The 20,861-nt window shown below is 44.3% G+C and overlaps 1 protein-coding gene across 2 annotated transcripts in view; it reads right to left on the bottom strand.

Annotated features, from left to right (window-relative positions):
• Positions 1-20,861, bottom strand: part of TNS1 (tensin 1) — a 1,078,078-nt gene that overhangs the window by 348,625 nt on the left and 708,592 nt on the right. For both annotated transcript variants that reach the window (XM_078679262.1, XM_078679263.1), the window contains 2 exons: positions 13,733-13,808; positions 6,296-6,425 (listed from right to left, as the gene is read on the bottom strand). In XM_078679262.1, coding sequence (XP_078535388.1) covers positions 6,296-6,425; positions 13,733-13,808 — 206 coding nt within the window. The remainder of the gene's footprint in view (positions 1-6,295; positions 6,426-13,732; positions 13,809-20,861) is intronic.

Genomic DNA, 20,861 nt, shown 5'->3' with positions numbered 1-20,861 from the left:
TGCTGATGATGTGTTCATCCATGTTTCTGTGAGGAAGGCGATGTCCGGTGATGCAGTGTCGAGTAGGTCCCAGAGTTCAGTGGCGTGTTTGTGGACCGAGCGGGTGTTAAGCAGGATGCACTTCAGGCGGTTGGAGTCGGAGTTGTGTGTAGAGGGAGTGGGTTTGGTGAGGGTCCTGAAGCAGTTGTACTTGCAGGAGAGGCAGGCGAATGGGCCGTGGGTACGTCCTGGGGTGGCTTGGCAGCATTGTGGTGTGCGTCCGGGGTTGAGGGCGTGGAGAGTTGCGGCATCATATGTGGTTTTAGTGGGGTGGGTTGGATAAATCACTGGCATAGGGAGTTGTGGGAGTAAGAATGCGAATGCGTTTGAAACTGGTCACTTGGTCTCTGCGGTCAGTGTATATTTTAGATACAGAGTGATATTCTGGCTTTTTAGAAAAAGATAAACATCAAGTAACCAAAACTACACGAATAAAAAAACAGAAAGTGCCAAACTATATATACATACTAGTGAAAATAGGCCAGTTTAACAATATTGCACATCATAAGGTTGCTAATTTATGATTCTTTCGTCCAATTATGCCACTAGTGAAATCACACCTCCCCCCACCCCCAAGAAAACACACCTACAAAAAAGTTAACATAGAGGGTTTTGTGGGGGGTTTCAGGAAACTAATGTCGAAAGGACGTATCATTCCTTATGCTGAAATGAAGTGAGAAAGTCAGCTTGCACAAATCTCACACAAAGACGATTTTATTGATGTTGGGTTTTAAACCATTCCACGACTTTCTTTACATTTGTGGAGGTGTGTGCAAAGCTGCAAAGATTGCTAGTTTTAACTTTTAAACTTTGCAGTCTTTCTACACTTCACACTGTTTGTAAAACCTTGTGCAAAAGGAAGGCTTGGATGAGAAAGACTGCGGGAAAAACACACTTTTGTGCACAAATTCTTCCCTCGAATGCAGTCTGAAACTTGGTAAACGTTGAAAACTGTGTGGTGTACAATTTGGAAACTTCACACAAAATGGCAGGCACACTCTAAAGTTTTTCTCCCCTAAAATCTTTATGAAATTTTTGTTTTTCCGACATCACCTGTGGGAATATTAGAAAAAGAAATCCACTGCAATAAGCAGTAGAAACTGAAAGGAAACAAGCATTGGCAATGCCAATAGATCTAGCTGTAAAGGAATTTTGTATGGTAATGTGACATATTAAAAGTAAATAGCAGGGGAATAGATATGTATTTATGTGGAAGTAAAGAATTGTAGAATACGATTGATGTAGGTTAAAAGGTTAGATCACTGTTGCACTGTCAAGCCAGACCAAAAAAATCATATAGGTCAATTACTGCCCTCCATCCATCTATGTTGAAGCCAGAGAAATACAACATGAATTATCTAGTTATTCTAGACACTTTAATAGCATTACAATATCATGTGTGTGTCCCTCAAATGTCACGATTAGGCAGCTGAATAAACAAAATGAAAAATATTCCCAGCTGGTAGAGAGCAAGCACTTTTGTTGAGGACGCACACAAAATCCTCTCAGTCAGAACATGTACTCTTGGCTCCTGACATATGGGCGGGGCCAAAGTCCCTCTATAGTGATGCGCACATAATTGTCTGGCAACAGATGTGCTGTGCTGTCCAGCCAGATAATAATTACAATCTACACAGCCACTGCCTCAGCAGCTTTTTTAACATAGTTTAATTACGGGTACATTTTACAAAGAACCCACATCCGGGTCTCTGCCAGGAAAGACGTAGGAGCTGAATAGCTTAGGCTTATAGAAACAATAAATATTTGTAGACCATATACTCATGAGATAATTGATGTATTTTTGCATATTGATTAAAAAAGTGATAAATTGATCAGAGACACTGATTTGAATTTCTCAAGATTTGCCTGAGTAATGTTTTTGTATTTAATATATTTTATTTCTTTCGATAACAATGATATCAATGTGAAGCGATTGTAAAACATTATGAAAATCAATTCTATCTATTTTTCACAGTTTGTACTAAAAATTAATTTTTATTTTTCTAATAGTAAAATCAAGTTGAAAGTCATTTTACTAGTGAGTTATGGTTTACTGCGAATAATAAAAACTTTATTTTATCTCTGTTGGCTACAACAGATAAGTGTTTGAAACAAAACAGGTTACATACCGATTCACCCCTAAGATTTATGATATCCAAGGGACATTTTAGAGTAGATACTACACATTATTTACAGTTTATGACAACAGGTATCATACATCTAAGGGTACCAAAATACTCCTATATTATTTAAATTGAGGTTTTGGAGTTAGTGCATACATGTTATCCTAGTATTTAAAATGGTATGTGTGGTATTTAAATAGTAATTGTTGATACAAACCTTTCCAGTTCTGGCATTTGCTGAACACTCAGTAAAAAAGCTCGAACTTAGACTCGAAAGATTCAAATGATCAAAAAAGTTATAAATGGGGGTGTTATGCTTTGGCAAATTGTTGGTAAATACACCTACCTTTCTGAAATCTGAAGAATATGTGCCCAAGGAATGTGTATTTAATAACATAATAATGACAGCAGTTTGTTTTTAAAATAATTAAACATTAAAGGTTATTCAACATAAATAAAACATGAACGTTTATAGGAATAATATTTAGAATTACAAAAAATTCCAGAAAAGTACTCTAGTAAATTTAGCAACTTTAAAAAATGGATTTATTAATACACAAGTTAAACTGTCTATTATTATATTTAAACAACCTCTTAACTTTTCAGAACTACAAATACCTTACAACGTACAAAAAAGTAGGAATGGTTTGTTAAAAAAGTATTAATGGCTATTATAAATTTGTACTTATAAATTCAAATCCCCTTTCTATAGCCCCGAAACATTTGTAAAATTACACAAATAGATGGCATCGGTTGATTATGTGAATAGCTTTTTACATATTTTAAGCGTTTAAAAGCTATAAAAGTGTCTAAGCATTAAGCTATGAATCCTAAAAATTCTCGCTCTCCTACATGATATGTATAACATTGGCTTTGCGAGTTCAAACACCTTACCGTATGTATAATATTAAAACATATAAGGTCAGGTTATTTGTTCATTTATTATTGCAAACTAAAATCCCTCAAATCACAAGTTTAGGCAAATATGTTCCCGCAAACTCAATAGCTGAAACATCTTGCAAATTTCAAACAACTGACAGCTTTTACGGCACAATTTTATGAAAGCCACATTCACCAAATGGTTTATATCTCTAATCTGCATGTGTCCACTTGGTGACCAGGAAATCCAGTCTCCAGGTGTGTGCAGCTGTACTTAGAACATAATAGTGACACTCTTAAACAATCAGCAAAGCGCATTTTCGGCTTCTCTAGGAAAGATTCAGTTGACTTTGTTACAATGAGCCAAAATTGCAATTTCATCAGATTTCAAAGCTTCAACACCACTGGTACCAATTTGTGGGGATGAGTCTAGAGTTGAAAAATTGAGTTAAGCGACCAAGGGCCAGACGTACGACCCAATTTTGCATACACAAATGGGTTTGCAACACGTTTGCACATGCAAAACGTGAAGGGCCTATGTACATTTCCTAAATGGCGAGTCGCAATTTATTTGCGAATCACTATTTAGAAATTGTGAGTCGCTATTAGGAAGGGGCATTACATTCCTAATAGCAACCGCAACCCCATGTACAAATGTTTTGTAACTACAATTGCTGTCGCAAAACACTCGCAAATTACCACCCTCTACAAGATGGTGGTAATGCAGTCGCAGTTTGGAAGGGGTCCCCAGAGGACCCCGTACACTTTGTGACTGTCTCTAAAAATATTTTTTAAGGGCAGGCAGTTGTCCCAGGGACCAAAAGCTACCCTTAACATTTTTTTAAAAAAAACATTTAGTTTTTTTTAAGGAAAATGGGCTGCATTAAAAAAAAACTGCTTTATATAAAAGCAGTCCCAGACATAGTGGTCTGCTGAGCCCAGCAGGCCCCATCCCTGGCCTGTCATTCTCAATGGGCATGCAAATTGTGAGAGGTTCATTAATATTCACGAGCCTCGCCATTGGGAATGGTAAACAGTGTTAAACACACTATTGTGGAGTGGTGTGGCTCACTGGTTAGAGCGGCAGACCCGTAAGCAGAGAACGGCCCGGGACCAGGGTTCAATTCCAGATGTGGCAGGGTCGTGGACCAGGGTCAAAACGGATTTCATAATTCTCACCTCGGTGCCTACTCTAACCAAGGATCACACTCGGCAACTCTGGGCATTAAGCTTGCCTCATCTCTACAACGGCCCCCCACAGACGCTGGGGATGCCTGGTTTCACCTTGGAGACACCCAGAAAGGGACCATCTCACAGGGAAAACCAGGACAGGCTCCCCAGCGGTCTTCAGCGCCTAGATACTCCTTGGAGTTGTAGTGCGCTTTACAAGTACACCCACATTTACATTTATTGCACATTCCATATTGCGTCTCACAATTTGCGACTGGCAATGTAGCGCAAATTGCAAGTCACAATGTGGAATGAGTATACATCTGGCCCCAAGTTAAGTGACCAAGGTAGAGACTATCCCATTGCTTTTGACAGTGCTTTGTTTACCTCCATAAATTAAAGCTATCTGCAACAGTCAGATCGCGTTAAAAAGGTTCAAAAGAGTGTGATGTTATTGTTACTAAGACCAGTTCAATTGATTTACAAGATTTAACTTTTTTAATGTGACCAAACTATATGTGCTATAAACGTTTTAAAATACAAATCAAAAACAGTTCTGTAGTCCATATTGCTGTATTGGCTACTGGAGTGTGTAGTGTGTTGTCAGCTATTAAGCTACATACACCTGGCACATATTACGATGCACTGACTGCAATGGTGGAACTGCTGTTGTGACCGATACAGAAATACTTCAAAAGAGTTGTACTTATCTTTCAAAATAAATGATTCTCGTAGGTGTATAATACTCAATGTAGGTGATTTGAATTATGACGACACCTTCTCCACAAAATTGCTTTGTGGGTGCATGGTTTGTTAATGATGTGTTACCATTACCTGATGGAGACCTCAGGTATTTCTTATACGAGCAATTGAAACATCTATACATTTTGAGATTGAACTTCGTGAACATTGATTCCCAATGCTATATCATTTACACAAAAAAATGTCTTTCAGACAAACTTTTAAAAATTATTATTCCACTATTTGAATACTTGTGTTAATATCATGTGTTAAGTCACTTTAGCACTGTATGTCACCAGATATGTAGCACCCACTTCTCAGTTATTTTGTAAATGATTTTGTACAAATGCCAAAGAAATCTTGCTTATTTAAACCACATAATGTGCTATGCGCCATTTCAGCTCAAATGGAAGCGAGATTACACGAACGATACATTTCCTTTGTATAGTCCAGCCACACGTGTTAAATCAGCTAACCTTCAAAGCAGAAACACACTAAAACTTATTGCAAAACCTACTGCAACTATTGATATTCCTACTGAACTGCCTCTTATTGTGATTTAAATTCTAGCTCAATGTTTTTTTTAAAATACAAATCAATACATTTAGGAACAATTTATATTACCCAGGCACAAAACACTAGATTATGGGTAAAATCCCCAGGAGTTTTCAGAGCTGTCCTTTTAATATCTTCCCCTACTAATTATTGAATATTAACTCTGTTTCTAACCTTCATGCATTCACCCTTCTCTTACTCTCCTTCTCGTGTCCGGGAGGGAGAACAGCCATTACAATGCGGGGATTACCCCGCACTACCATTACAACGCAGTGATTACAACGAAAGTCGTTACAATGACTTTCGCTGGAGGGCGCTGTTGGATAGGGAATAGTTTAATTTTCTATCCAACACCTTCCCTACTGTCAACGTGGGCTGGAGTTGGGATAGAAAATTAAACTATTCCACTATCCAGCACCCTCCAGCGAAAGTCGTTGTAACGACTTTCGTTGTAATCCCCGCGTTGTAATGGCATGCGGGATAAAAGCCCGCGTTGTAATGACATACAACCGTCCGGGAGTGCTGAAGCTTCCATGTACTAGTATGCTGATGTTATGATAATAATGCAAGTTATAAATATGTGACTTATCTGTAACCAGCATTTTGCAGCTTTTACACTTTGCAGAGACAAGCTAGTCACCATATCCTCTCTTTATTAGTGTCTGAGTACATTTGTCTAACACACAAATCCACCAATAGATCAGCCAGGCTTAGGGATGCTGTAGCTGGCTTTAAAGGCTCTCATGTCCAGTCTAGATGACAGAGCCTGGCACTGCCTGGGAATTTACCTTTAAAGGCCTCGTCCAGATCCTCCTTGCCGAAGATGATCCCCAGGTCATGGATAGCGCAGGTATGGAACTGGACCCGGAATATGACGTCACGGTTCGGGCTGCGGAACTTCTTGTGGTAACACTTTAGCTGTTGGGAGATTTCAGGGATAGTAAGGAACACAGAAACCACAGGCAAGAGATGTCCACAATGCAGTATTGAAAAACCTATTTCTTCAATGAAAATACCAATGTCCATATTATACTGGTGTGCACTGTCCCTGTTTGCACCAAGGTGCACCTTTAACCCCTTCGCAGTCGGCAAATTCCCATGCTGTACGGGGGGGGGGGGGCGTGCACAGCGCCCCGTGCTCATGACGAGGTCAGCTCGTCATGAGCCACGGTGGTCGTGTGCTCGTGACGAGCTGAGCTCGTTATGACCACACCCGTTTCTTTAAAACGTTCGCACTGCAGGGGAATTAGCCCCGCACCTGAGCGTTCTAAAGGTCATGACGAGCTGAGCTCGTCATGAGCACACGAGCATCGTGGCTCATGAGCTCGTCATGAGCTTCAAAGGTGTTAAAACAGTGTGCCGGGCACAAACAGGGAGAGTGCACCCTATTACAAAGAATGTGTAGCGTACCCATGACTCCACTAGAGGCAGGGCATAGTGAAAAGGGAGGCAGTTCCTTCAATCTGTTTTTATAGTGCAGGGGTCACTGGCCTGAACTTCCAAAGGGGGACAGAAATCCACCTGCAGGGGGATGTCTGTGGGCTCTTTGGGACCCTGTCTCGCCTTTTAGAGCACACCTTCAGGGGGGGGAGTGGGGGGGGGGGGAGAATATACTGTGTGTGCCTCAACTCTTTGCCTCAGTTCCGCCATCCATAATAAGGAACAAGCAAAATGTATCCCTCTTAAGCATGGGGCCACATCCCCATCTATTGAGGGAACGCACGCTTATAATAGTGTCAGTGCTATACGTGCACTGGCATGATCATTATTCCAGAAGTGTCCCCACAAGTGCTCTCTGTCCCGTTCTACATAACATAACACGTGTATTTGTAAAGCACATATTTACCCAAGGGGATCTTGGCGTTGAATAACAGATGTTTATTGTTGCCCTACTCAATGGTACTCATTTTATCGACCTCAGAAGGATGAAAGGTTGAGTTGGCCCACCAGGATTTAAACTTGTGACCTTGAGGTCGAACACAGGCCCTTACAGTAAATGCATTAGTCCACTAACCCACCAAAGGCGGGTCTCCTGTAATACTACAATGCCTCGGGAGTGGAGAAAACAGACACACACACACACACACACTGCATCCCTAGGGCAATGTATATAAAAAGAGCAAACAATATTACCACTAACATAGCCCTAGAGGAATGCGCTGCAAACTGTTGCACTAGAAATAGGACTAGATTAGTAAAACACCAGAGAATTTAACGCTGGCAAAACTACAGGAGCTGGATACACTGTTAGTTGTTGCCAAATAATCGAAAACGGAAGGTACGAGTAGAGCAGGAAGACTGTTACACTGGTAACACTGGAGATACCATGAATTCAGTAAGGCACCACACACCCGGTGGTGGAGACCGCATCAATGCAACGATGAACCACATCAATTTACACTGGATACACCACAGCTCTCAAGGACAACACATTATTAAAATGGAGATAGCAGTGCAAGATACTAGCATCACCATGCATCCAGAATCTTACACTACAGCTAACAGTAGAGCTAAAAGTAGAGTGGTCTGAGATCATATAATAAGACACTGGAAGCCCCAGCAGTGCATTCAGGCATCATAAGAGCCTACGCGTGTGAGGACACCAATGCAATAGATATACACAGCAAATACCAGCAATACAGCCACGAGTAACTGAGGGTTAGACTGCCAGTTCTACTGTTCTTTTGTAAGACCACATTGTCTGATGTTAGCTACCACAGTGAAGCCGCAGACTTGGACAGTGGACAATGGAAGAGCAGACAAGCAAAGTACCCCGAATCTTACACAGTGGATGTGCCACAGGGGGCAAAGTAAAGTACCCCTTATCTGACACGGTGGATGTGCCACAGGGGGCAAAGTAAAGTACCCCGAATTTTACACTCTGGATGTGCCACAGGGAGCAAAGTAAAGTACCCCGTATCTTACACAGTGGATGAGAAGCAAGGAGCCAAGTAAAGTACCCCGAATCTTACACTCTGGATGTGCCACGAGGAGCCAAGTAAAGTACCCCGAAATTTACATGGTGGATGGGCCACGAGGAGCCAAGTAAAGTACCCTGTATCTTACACAGTGGATGAGAAGCAAGGACCCAAGTAAAGTACCCCGAAATTTACATGGTGGATGTGCCACGAGGAGCCAAGTAAAGTACCCCGTATCTTACACAGTGGATGAGAAGCAAGGAGCCAAGTAAAGTACCCCGTATCTGACACGGTGGATGTGCCACGGGAAGCCAAGTAAAGTACCCCCGTATCTGACACGGTGGATGTGCCACGGGGAGCCAAGTAAAGTACCCCTTATCTGACACGGTTGATGTGCCACGGGGAGCCAAGTAAAGTACCCCTTATCTTACACGGTGGATGTACAGCAAGGAGCCAAGTAAAGTACCCCTTATCTGACACGGTGGATGTGCCACGGGGAGCCAAGTAAAGTACCCCTTATCTTACACGGTGGATGTACAGCAAGGAGCCAAGTAAAGTACCCCTTATCTGACACGGTGGATGTGCCATGGGGAGCCAAGTAAAGTACCCCGTATCTTACATGGTGGATGTGTCACAAGGAGCCAAGTAAAGTACCCCTTATCTGACACGGTGGATGTGCCATGGGGAGCCAAGTAAAGTACCCCGTATCTTACATGGTGGATGTGCCACGAGGAGCCAAGTAAAGTACCCCGTATCTTGCACAGTGGATGTGCCGCGAGGAGCCAAGTAAAGTACTCCGAATCTTACACGGTGGATGTGCCACGGGGAGCCAAGTAAAGTACCCCTTATCTGACACGGTTGATGTGCCATGAGGAACTAAGTGAAGTACCCCGAATCTTACACAGTGGATGTACAGCAAGGAGCCAAGTAAAGTACCTCACATCTTACACGGTGGATGTGTCACGAGGAGCCAAGTAAAGCACCCCGTATCTGACACGGTGGATGTGCCATGGGGAGCCAAGTAAAGTACCCCGTATCTTACATGGGGGATGTGCCACGGGGAGCCAAGTAAAGTACCCCGTATCTTACATGGTGGATGTGCCACGGGGAGCCAAGTAAATTACCCCGTATCTTGCACAGTGGATGTGCCGCGAGGAGCCAAGTAAAGTACCCCTTATCTGACACGGTGGATGTGCCATGGGGAGCCAAGTAAAGTACCCCGTATCTTACATGGTGGGTGGACTGCAAGGAGACAAGTAAAGTACCCCAAATCTTACACAGTGGATGTGCTGCGAGGAGCCAAGTAAAGTACCCTGTATCTTACACGGTGGATGTGCCACGGGGAGCCAAGTAAAGTACCCCGAATCTTACTAGGCTCCTTGTGGCACATGCACCGTGTAAGATACGGGGTACTTTGCTTGGCACAGAGACAAGTAAAGTACCCCTTATCTTACACGGTGGATGTGCTACAAGTGCTCTCTGCTCCATCCTACCCACGCCCCCTTGGGGACGCAGATGCTTCCATGGCCCATTTTGTAAATTTGATTGTGCTGGCGCAAGATGTGTGCTAGTACAATAACAGGGGGCATGCTCCCATTTGCACTGTGTGTGGACCCATCCAACTATGCCAACCCTTTCTCATTGTGCCTATAACTTATTACAAAGGTGGGTGCATGGGCACAGAAGCTGTGAGGAGGTGAACTGATTGTGCGCAACATAGGGGAGAGGATGTGGCCTAACGGACAGAGCGGTTGACCTTAAAGCTGGCGAACCGGGTTCGAGTCGCGGCAGGAACGCTTAGCATCCTGTGATTCTGGGTAAATCACGTAATCTCCCCGTGCCTAACAAAAAAATGAATGTGTCCATTTGTAATGCAACTGGTGCTCATGTAAAGCGCTATGATGCTTTCCGGTCACGTGTGCGCTAAATAAACCTCTGGAAAAAAAGACCAAAAAAATAGTAGGTTTCGTACATTTACTCTGCCCCCAAAGGGTGCTACTAGGGAGGAGGTTGCTGCACCCTACAGTCAGGTGCAGCAAAAGATTGTGGGGAGATCCCTGCACCGTCTTCAAGTTAAGATTGGTCACTTTCCAGTGAAAGACAGGGCCAAGGTTCACCTTTCACTAATTCAGTATCTGCAGCACAGGTGCAAACTGTCGAAAGTTTATGCCTACGCTAAGGATGGTGCAGTCTTTAGTGTAAACAGGTTCACTGTGCCTGTCTGGGCAAGGCGCACTGAGTTAAGGATGGATGCTATCCCTGGCATCACTCCCAATGTATAACTCGAGCTCTGCTTTCAGAACCCAGCTCCCACTCCAATCACTTGCTGACTCTCTACCTATGCCTTTCACTCTGTCCAGAGTTCCCTCTGCTTTTTGGCTAGTTCTGTGCTATACAAGTAGTCAGGGGCAGATTAACAAGCCCCTTGCACATCTTTACAACACCGTTGCGTTACTTCTGTGACGCAGTGGCGTCGTAATCCATGCCCCACTATGCAACAGATTTACAACGTGATGCATCTAGTGAGATGCATCATGTTGTAAAGCCCTGCGCAACATTATACCTGTTTCAGGTATAATGTATGCAGGGTGGGCGTTCCGTCGCAAGGAAGCCTCGTAAAAGTGACGCAGTGAAATCTACAAGAGTTCACTGAATCACTTTTACGTCCATGTTGCATCAAAACCTTATGCCTGCTTGTAGCAGGCGTAAGGAGTGACACAGCATTGCAAGTATAGGATGCCCCTAAGCAGTGCTAAAGTTGCGTCACACTTGTGACAAGCCTCCAGCACTATGTCACCTATACGCTGCCTGATGCGTCACACATCTGTGAATGCAGCACATCCATGGTGGCAAAAGGGGTTTCTAACGTCACGCAAAATAACTGGCGCATCAATGCTGATCTTCAGGGATGCACCAGTTATTGTAAATTTTCCACTCAGTGCTTAATTTGAGCCGGTGCTTGTGAGTGGGGCACACTTGTTTTAACTCATCAGACTTTTAAAAAAAATAGTCCTTCTACCAGAAAAATGGAAAAAGCAGAAATTAAAGTTACCCAGCAAGAGCTAAAGCAACAGGTAGTACCTGGTGGTGGTTGAAAGAAGCATAAGAAAGAGTATAGACTAGGCAGCCTTCGTATTCGGCACTCCCTAGATTTGATGGAGTAGGGCATGTACTGCTGAGGAACATTTTGAGTCTTGGCATCATCTATTGTTATACATATTAAGCACTGCACGTGCCACAGACCTACATACATAATTCCTCTTCTCTCTCTAGAGCTCTCACAATCTTGAGTCTGTGAGGCTCTAACCTCCTGCCCACTGTCTTTGGTCATTATCTGGAGGCGCCATTATGCAGCTGCCAACACAAAGAGAGTGTTATAAAACCTAATAAACAAATGAGCCCTACAATCTGCATTGAATTAAGCATGTATATGACATCCTCAGTGAGATGGAAGAGGAAATCACATGACTGACCCCAGCTGCCCTGATTAACAACTCCATGATTCACAGGGAGGTGTGGAGCAGGCCTATGGATAGTGCAAAGGGACAAAATAGTGGTATGTGCGGGAATAGGGTGAACCAGGGCACAAGTCCTGAAAAAAGAAGTGGTGGGATGCTGTCACCGGAAGTGACGTCACAACAGGAAGTGACGTCACGAAAGGTGGCTCCGATCTCAACCCAGAGAGGCCGAAAAGGTGAAGACCAGCTGAAACGGCGTCCACCCTGTAAAATAAGTGGGGGGACGCCGTCCACCCGCCTGGTACCCGACTTGAGCCCTGAGGTGAACTGAGAAGTGACACCGCTAAACACTAATTCCAGAGAGTGACAAGCAAACCCCAGCGAGGGCCATGCACTCACAGTCCAGGTCGTACTGTCGTTCACAGAGCACACAGTCAAATCTTTAAATTCAGGCACTAGCAGGCATGTAAGTCCTGTTTGTTGTATCACAGGTGTAAGGTAGGGGCAACTTACAGAGGATTCCTTATGTAATGAAAAATAACTGTAAGATTTAACCAACACAGGCCATTCAACATAACGATAAATATAACTTTATGGAGTGTTTATTCCTGTTTTTTTTACAAGTGCTTAAAATATTCGGGTTTACAGTGACCCAATTTAATAGGAATACACGTGTTGACCTCAGAAGGATTACCGGCTGAGTTGCCCGTGTCAGGATTTGGACTTTCAATCAAACACCATTTGTCAGCAGTGAGAACTTGGCTCACTGGCACATACAGCATGTGATGTCACTGAGCACGCCTTCCAATCTAGTGTCATGTGGAATGCATGACTGTGGCTCTGACTCATGTCTGGAGGGGCCCCCTAGCCAATGAAATCAGAGAACGGATGTGTCATGGCGAGGGGGCTGAGCTGGGTCACACAGGGATCCCTATTTGGAGTGTGACACCAGGAAGCAACCATCCAACTCTAACAAGGTCATAAGAAAAAAAAGAAATAACAGACACCGCCGAATCCTCTGGCGTGTCGCGAGTATCGCAAAAGGATGCCCCCCATCTTCTCGCAAAATGTGATAAGGGGTCCCTGAGAAGCCCTTATCTCAAAGGTATGCACTGCCTTTGGGGTTGAAAGGCCCCCTTTTGAAGGTTTCAGTACCCCTGCATAGATGCCAACATTTTGGAACAGGAAAGTGGGAGATTTTTGAAAAATAATCAGGAGAAAGTATTTCTCCCATTGACTTCTATAGCAGCCTGCATCGGGTCTATCGATATGTATGGGGTCTGCAATTGTGCTGCTGCAGGATCAGATATCAGAAACTCAAATATACAATTCTTCCATACCTGTCAGGAGCACAGAAAAATCGCTATGGTAGGCAGAGAAAGTGTGACAAAAATCTTGTGCACTTGCTCGCAGGAGCAGGTTACTGACAGTGCATAATCCGAGTCACGCAAGACCAGCCCCTCTCATATGAGGCCCCCCAAGGAATCGGGTTTCTGCTTGCAGGAATCGGGAAGCAGGAGACTAGCTTTGAAATCGGTAGTCTCCCGCCTGAATCAGGAGGGTTGGTATGAATGACCCTGAATTGCTGTCGCCACTCCCTGCGCTGCATTGGCCTGAGTTACACCCCTATGGGTACTCCCCCGAAGCTCTTGTTCACGCCAAAAAGCACCCTGAGGTGAATCATTTCAGACACCAGCACTATAAGCCTATTTTCATGAAGTCGTTCATTCACAGTAGTAGCATTTACTATCCCGCCGGATGTCCCACCGCGAGGATCTACTTCCTGTACAGGGCTGACGTCACCTGCCCCGCGGAGGGGACCAGCGGACTGCTCTCCAGTGACACTCACCAAGATGTCTCCCTTCAGGAGGAGCCCGGGCTCGATGGTGATACAGATGCTGGTCTGGCTGTCTCCTTGCACGTTACTGCGGGGAGAGAGAGAGCAAAAACACTCAATGGTTATTATTATTATAGCTAATGGTATCATCATCATTATTATTATTACTACAACTACTACTACCAGGGACGGCTTTAGCACCGGTGGCGCCCTGTGCGAAAATGTTTGTTGGCACCCCCCAATGACCACTGCCACGGTCCGTGCAGGTAACAGCGGTGGGGCCGAGTAAGGGGGGATTTCGAGGGACAATGCAGAGGTAAAATGTATTATTTATTTAATTTTCTCTTTGCATTGTCCCTCGAAATCCCCCCTTACCCGGCCCTATCGCTGTTACCTGCACAGACCACGGCTGAATGACCACCATCGCCACGGATTCCCTCACTACCACCCTTTAACAGTGCCATTCAAGTCTTCACAACCACTCACTCTGAGATGCATTTAATTGGGTTTAAAGCACCACTCTTACCAGTGTAGGGTTTCAGAGCTCTTTGCATCACACACACCTTACACTGACAATCAATCATATGTGTGTAAATCCGAGCATAGGAAATGTTACATAAGACAGAGGACTACAAAGTGGAGGAGTCACAATATATATACTGATGGACAGTATAGTTTGAGTGCTGGTCTGGAGAAGTACAAACTTTGAATTTATAACATAAAACCATAGTTGGGGGTTACTTTTAATAATAATAATATGGTTCTCTCTGACACATGTACTGTCATGATTTGCAAGGTACACGTTCTTTGCAGCAGGCACATTAACCCTCTGCGCTACCTCATGCAGAGTCGAAACTTCCACTAGACAAAAGACCCATCTCTCCAGGAGAACATTCATCACAGAGTTTTCTTGCCTTTTTTTATTTTATTTAAACTGCTGGAGGCCAGGAATGCGGTAGGAGGTGCTTTAAAAACTATAATCTAGCTGCAAACACAGCCCCTCCTCCCCCGCCCCTAAAGTCAGCAACTAGTGCAGTGGCATTGGTCGCACCGCCCTAGAACCTCTGATACCCTCGGGTCCAGCTAGCGCTATACAAAACTTCAATAAATAAATAAAGAAATAACTAATATTATATTCATCAATGTCATTATTATTGTTACTACCATTCGTATCACTGTCATTGTTAGTACTGTTATCATTATCATCGTTATTATTGTTAATAATATTATTACTACTATTAATTTTACTATTATTATTTTTACTACTGATAATTCTTCTATTATCATCATCGTTATTATTATTACTATTCATATTATTACTACTATTATTTTTACTACTGATAATACTTCTATTAATATCATCATTTTAATTATTGTTATTACTACTGCTATCATTATCATTGTTATTGTTAGTCCTATTCTTATCACCCTCATTGTAATTGTTATTATCAACACTATTATTATTGTTATTGTTATTAATTTCAGATATTATAAGAAAAAAAGCTGGCATTATAATTCTTACTCTTTTTTTCAGAAGCATACAGGAATGAGAGACAGCTTGGTTTCTCCTTCCCAGCGCAGCTAGAGACAGGAGGGTCACCCTACACTTTCAATCACTTGAAAGCTCAACACGCACTCCCAGACAGAGAACTACACAATTTCCTGGCTATCAAAATTGCCCTAACAAAATCAAACCTAACTAAGCACAAACCTTCAATCTTTCAATACATAGAAACATTAAATGCAACTGCCCACCAGGTCTCACACCTGTGCAAGCTCCTCCGCCCCACTTCCACCAAACTCAATGCCAAAAACACCAACTACTGGGAAACGCAACTAGGTACCAAACTCACGGAACAGGACCTGCAAACCTTCTGGCCAGCCCCATCGAAAAATATGATATCACCGGTGCTAGCGCAAACGAAATTCTGGCTACTACACCAGGCATACTGGACGCCAGCGGGCCTAGCATCGATGGGCCTGAGAGAGAACGACAAATGTTGGAATTGCGAAACAGAGAAGGGTGACCTCGCACACCTCATATATCACTGCAGTAGGGTCAGTACATTTTGGGAGAAGGTAGTCAGCTTCATCAACAACACCATAGGCTGTAATCTTGTCCGAAAATTCGCCACAACTACAACTGCCCATATCACAGCAGATGTATCCACCCAACAGGACAGACTCCTCCTAGACTTCCTCCTAACGACAACAGTCAAATCAGTTCTAGCCAAATGGAAAGATACTTCCAAAGTCACATTCAAGGGGTGGTTGAACTAGGTAACCTTTCTCAGAGGGGCGAACAACACTGCACTCAGACACACACCATGGAGGAACCCCAACAGAGGACTGTGGGAAAAACTAGACATATTCCTAAACCCCTACAAACCTCCATGAATAAACAAAAAACCCAGAGCCAAACCGGCTGATCAACCTGAAACAAAACAAAAGCATGTCAAATTTATGTTCTATGTTACGTTTTTTGTGTATACTACAACCAAACCGAAACCACCTGCTCCAACATATATGTTCAATGTTATATAGGCGCAAGAACAATGGGCAGACTCGAAAAAAACTGTACAACCAATCTCCGAACCAGATACAAACTCAACCTCCATCGAAACACAGAGGGCCCTATGTAAATACCCGACTAACCGTATATCTGTGTATGTCACTTTATATTCTGTATCATGTAAATACCAATAAAAATATTCTTAAAAAAAATAATAATAATAAATAAATATGAAACAAATAAGAACCAATAGCATCCTTGCAGACACCTGCATCATTGACTCTCAAATGGACATTGACAAGTTATAGGATATTATACACAAGAAAGCACCCCGCTATCATACAGCTCCTATTTTTCTTGGCCCCTCTGCTGGGACTACCAGCAAGGGTGCATGTATATATTCACTGGCTGTCGTGGCGGCTGCATGGGCTCAATTCACCAAAACGCCTGGGGTAACGAAAGTGACATCAAACGCTTTTTGACCTCCACTTTCTCTCACACACTTACACATACAGATATACACAAATTCACACATATACACTCTCTCACACATAAACACACTCTCACCCACAAGCACGCACACAACATACATTTAAAAACATTTTTTACTTACCTCAGCTGCCATGGAAGGGCATATTCCAGCTTATTGTACTCCATTTTATTACACTATTAGTGAATATTATATTTTATTTACTCACTAATACTCTAATTTAAAAAAAAATGACAGAAAATAAAGAGAGTGAGGCCCCAGCTGCCCCTATGTTCCTGGCACTGAATGTTCCACCCCTGACGACCCCTAAATGATGTCCATAGCCGACTGTGTGTGAAGTAGACACTTTGCAAGAATGAACAGAGATCCCCTCCTCATCTATCCTGGATATTGGACTCTGTGCCTCATGGGACATTATTATGATGGGTAATGACTAGGAAAGGAAGGAAATTACATTTTCATCCCCAACCACCACATGAAAAAACCTAGGGCCTCATTTATGAGAAATGACGCATCGCTGCGTGAAAGCAGCGATGCGTCACTTCTCAGTGCGCACTCTTTGCGACATACCTGATGCGTCATATTTAATGTATGACGCATCATGTCGCAAGGAGTTACAGATATGTCAGTATTTCTGACGTATCTGTAAGCGCAAAAGTGACGCATTGCTGGAGTGTGTCACAAAAGTGACGCAACTCCAGCAATGCTTCCTTTCACATGGGGCAAGCCCCATGTGAAAGGGCCTGCGTCAGTCTTACGCCTGCTGTGAGGCAGGCGCAAGATTTTGACGCAACGGTGTCCTAGAAGTGACGCAGTGAAATCTCATAGATTTCACTGTGTCACTTCTACGACCCTTTCTTGCGTCAATATGCCCCCTTTGCATACATTATACCTGGCGCAGGTATAATGTGGCGCAGGGGTTTACAAAGTGACGCATCTACCTAGATGCGTCACTTTGTAAATATGGCGCAACAAGGCGCATTGTTTACGCCACTGGTGCGTCACAAAAAGTGACGCACCGGCGGCGTAAAAGTGACGCAAGGGCTCATAAATGAGGCCCCCTACACTTTGATTAAACCCACCTGGAGAGAAAGGAGAACCCGACACCCCCCTGGTTTCCAGTGGTTGAACAAGATTCAGCTTGACTCCGGTTTCTCTTGCAGGGTTAGACTCATGTTTACAGGGGCAGGTTTTTTGTAATCGAATATCAGATGATCCTGAAACGAGGATGCGAAGTGGAGCGGATGTTGGCCGAGCCGGTCGGGCCAAGGAAGGTTCCATGACGTCATTAAAGTTAGTCCCTCGTTGTTGTCGTTAGGGCCATGACGGTGCCACTGCCACCAAGGCCCTGTTTTTAAACCGCATCCCCCACTCCCTACCCCATGACACCCTCCCTCAGCTATTTCCAGTGTTGTTCTCGGCAGGGGGCGGATCTGGTTTCCCTTCAGTCCTATCCCGAAGGAGCTTCAACGGCCTCCTATAAACAGCCTATTAACGGATGAAAGGTGAGCCCGGCTGTAAATATTCTTTATAGAGACACCTTGGCGGCCTCTGTTTATAGCTCGGCATCACGGAGATATATTTATGTTTTCAAATCCATCATCCTTTCTGGAGCTGCTCGTCACCTGGGGCTGAGTGACATGTCAGAGCAGCGTCACTTCCTCCCTCAGGGTACAGTCTGTTCGCCAATGAGTCTACCACAGAGGCTCCAGTACCGACATTCACCAGCAGATGGCAGTGTGCTCTAGCATCTATCAGAGTATCTCCCATGCATATGGAGCGGACTGCGCTCAACACTGCCCCTTGTTGGTAAACCTCCTCAACACACTGTTGAAAGGGGATGTAGTCAACAAGGGCCCTCACTCCTCGGGGAAGGGCGGCACTCACCATGACCCTTGACCCCTGTGGGAAAGCTTCTTCATAAATCTATGTAATGGTATCCAGTGCAACCACTGAAGTGCCCGCATACCACGATTTATTTATTTATTTATTTATTTCAAAGGTTTTATATAGCGCTACTGGACCCAAGAGTATTAGAGCGCTTTACAGGGATGGTGAACATAATGAGATAAAATTAACAACTAAGCGAAAAAGAGTTACAGTATGATAATGCATTCAACAGCGCTAAGGGGGCAAAGAAACAGAGAGATAAAATTAAGTGGAACATGAATATTAAAAGTTAGGAGAGAGAGGGGGGTGAAGAGAGGGGGAGTGAGAGAATGAAGGGATTGAGAGGGGGTGGGAAGAGGAGTGGACAAGGGAAGAGAAAGCAGTGAACATGGTCAGAGGAGTGCAGGTAGTAAATACTTCCACACGTGCCAAGGGTTAGGGGCTGTACTCACACATATCTTAAGGGGGTGAGCCAGGCTCCATCAAAGATTAGAGACGGGGGCTGTGCTCACCACAGCGCTTATAGTGAAGCCTCTTTCATAGGACAAGATGCTGAGCTCACCACAGACGTGGGAAGGGCGCGTCACGTGCTCATCTCCCTCTCCAATGAGACAACAGACTCCATCACGTGACAGGAAGAAGGGCAGTGTTCACCATGAGCCGCTGCAGGCATGCCAGCTTCATAGGGCAGTGCAAGGCTTGCACTCACCACAGACCCTCAGTAGAGAGGGGCTGTATTCAACACAGCTCCTTACAGAGCAGCTCACCACGCATTAGAGGGTATAGGGTGCTCCCACCACAGCCCTTCAAAGTACAGACACTGTCACATCACAGGGGCTGCACCCCTTCTAACACCCCAAGAGAGGAAGCTGTACTCATCGCAGCTCTCTGAGCCCCTTAGGGGGCAGCATGTACTCTGCACAGCTCTCGAAACCCCTTATGGGGTACAGTGTTGTGGGGCAGGCTGTACTCACCACAGCTCTCTAAATCCCTTATGGAGCAAAATGTAGGGAGCCAGTCTGTACTCACCATTGCTCTCTAAACCCCTTATGGAGCAAAATGTAGGGAGCCAGTCTGTACTCACCATTGCTCTCTAAACCCCTTATGGAGCAAAATGGAGGGAGCCAGTCTGTACTCACCATTGCTCTCTAAACCCCTTATGGAGCAAAATGGAGGGAGCCAGTCTGTACTCACCATTGCTCTCTAAATCCCTTATGGAGCAAAATGTAGGGAGCCAGTCTGTACTCACCATTGCTCTCTAAACCCCTTATGGAGCAAAATGTAGGGAGCCAGTCTGTACTCACCATTGCTCTCTAAACCCCTTATGGAGCAAAATGTAGGGAGCCAGTCTGTACTCACCATTGCTCTCTAAACCCCTTATGGAGCAAAATGGAGGGAGCCAGTCTGTACTCACCATTGCTCTCTAAACCCCTTATGGAGCAAAATGTAGGGAACCAGTCTGTACTCACCATTGCTCTCTAAACCCCTTATGGAGCAAAATGTAGGGAACCAGTCTGTACTCACCATTGCTCTCTAAAACCCTTATGGAGCAAAATGTAGGGAGCCAGTCTGTACTCACCATTGCTCTCTAAACCCCTTATGGAGCAAAATGGAGGGAGCCAGTCTGTACTCACCATTGCTCTCTAAACCCCTTATGGAGCAAAATGGAGGGAGCCAGTCTGTACTCACCATTGCTCTCTAAACCCCTTATGGAGCAAAATGGAGGGAGCCAGTCTGTACTCACCATTGCTCTCTAAAACCCTTATGGAGCAAAATGTAGGGAGCCAGTCTGTACTCACCATTGCTCTCTAAACCCCTTATGGAGCAAAATGGAGGGAGCCAGTCTGTACTCACCATTGCTCTCTAAACCCCTTATGGAGCAAAATGTAGGGAGCCAGTCTGTACTCACCATTGCTCTCTAAACCCCTTATGGAGCAAAATGGAGGGAGCCAGTCTGTACTCACCACTGCTCTCTAAAACCCTTATGGAGCAAAATGGAGGGAGCCAGTCCGTACTCACCATTGCTCTCTAAAACCCTTATGGAGCAAAATGGAGGGAGCCAGTCTGTACTCACCACTGCTCTCCAAACCCCTTATGGAGCAAAATGGAGGGAGCCAGTCTGTACTCACCATTGCTCTCTAAAACCCTTATGGAGCAAAATGTAGGGAGCCAGTCTGTACTCACCATTGCTCTCTAAACCCCTTATGGAGCAAAATGTAGGGAGCCAGTCTGTACTCACCACAGCTCTC

This window comes from Lissotriton helveticus, chromosome 3_1 (assembly GCF_964261635.1).
Source record: "Lissotriton helveticus chromosome 3_1, aLisHel1.1, whole genome shotgun sequence".
NCBI lineage: Eukaryota > Metazoa > Chordata > Amphibia > Caudata > Salamandridae > Lissotriton > Lissotriton helveticus.
Note: the sequence above shows the minus strand (reverse complement) of the source record. Positions and strands in the feature narration are given on the sequence as shown.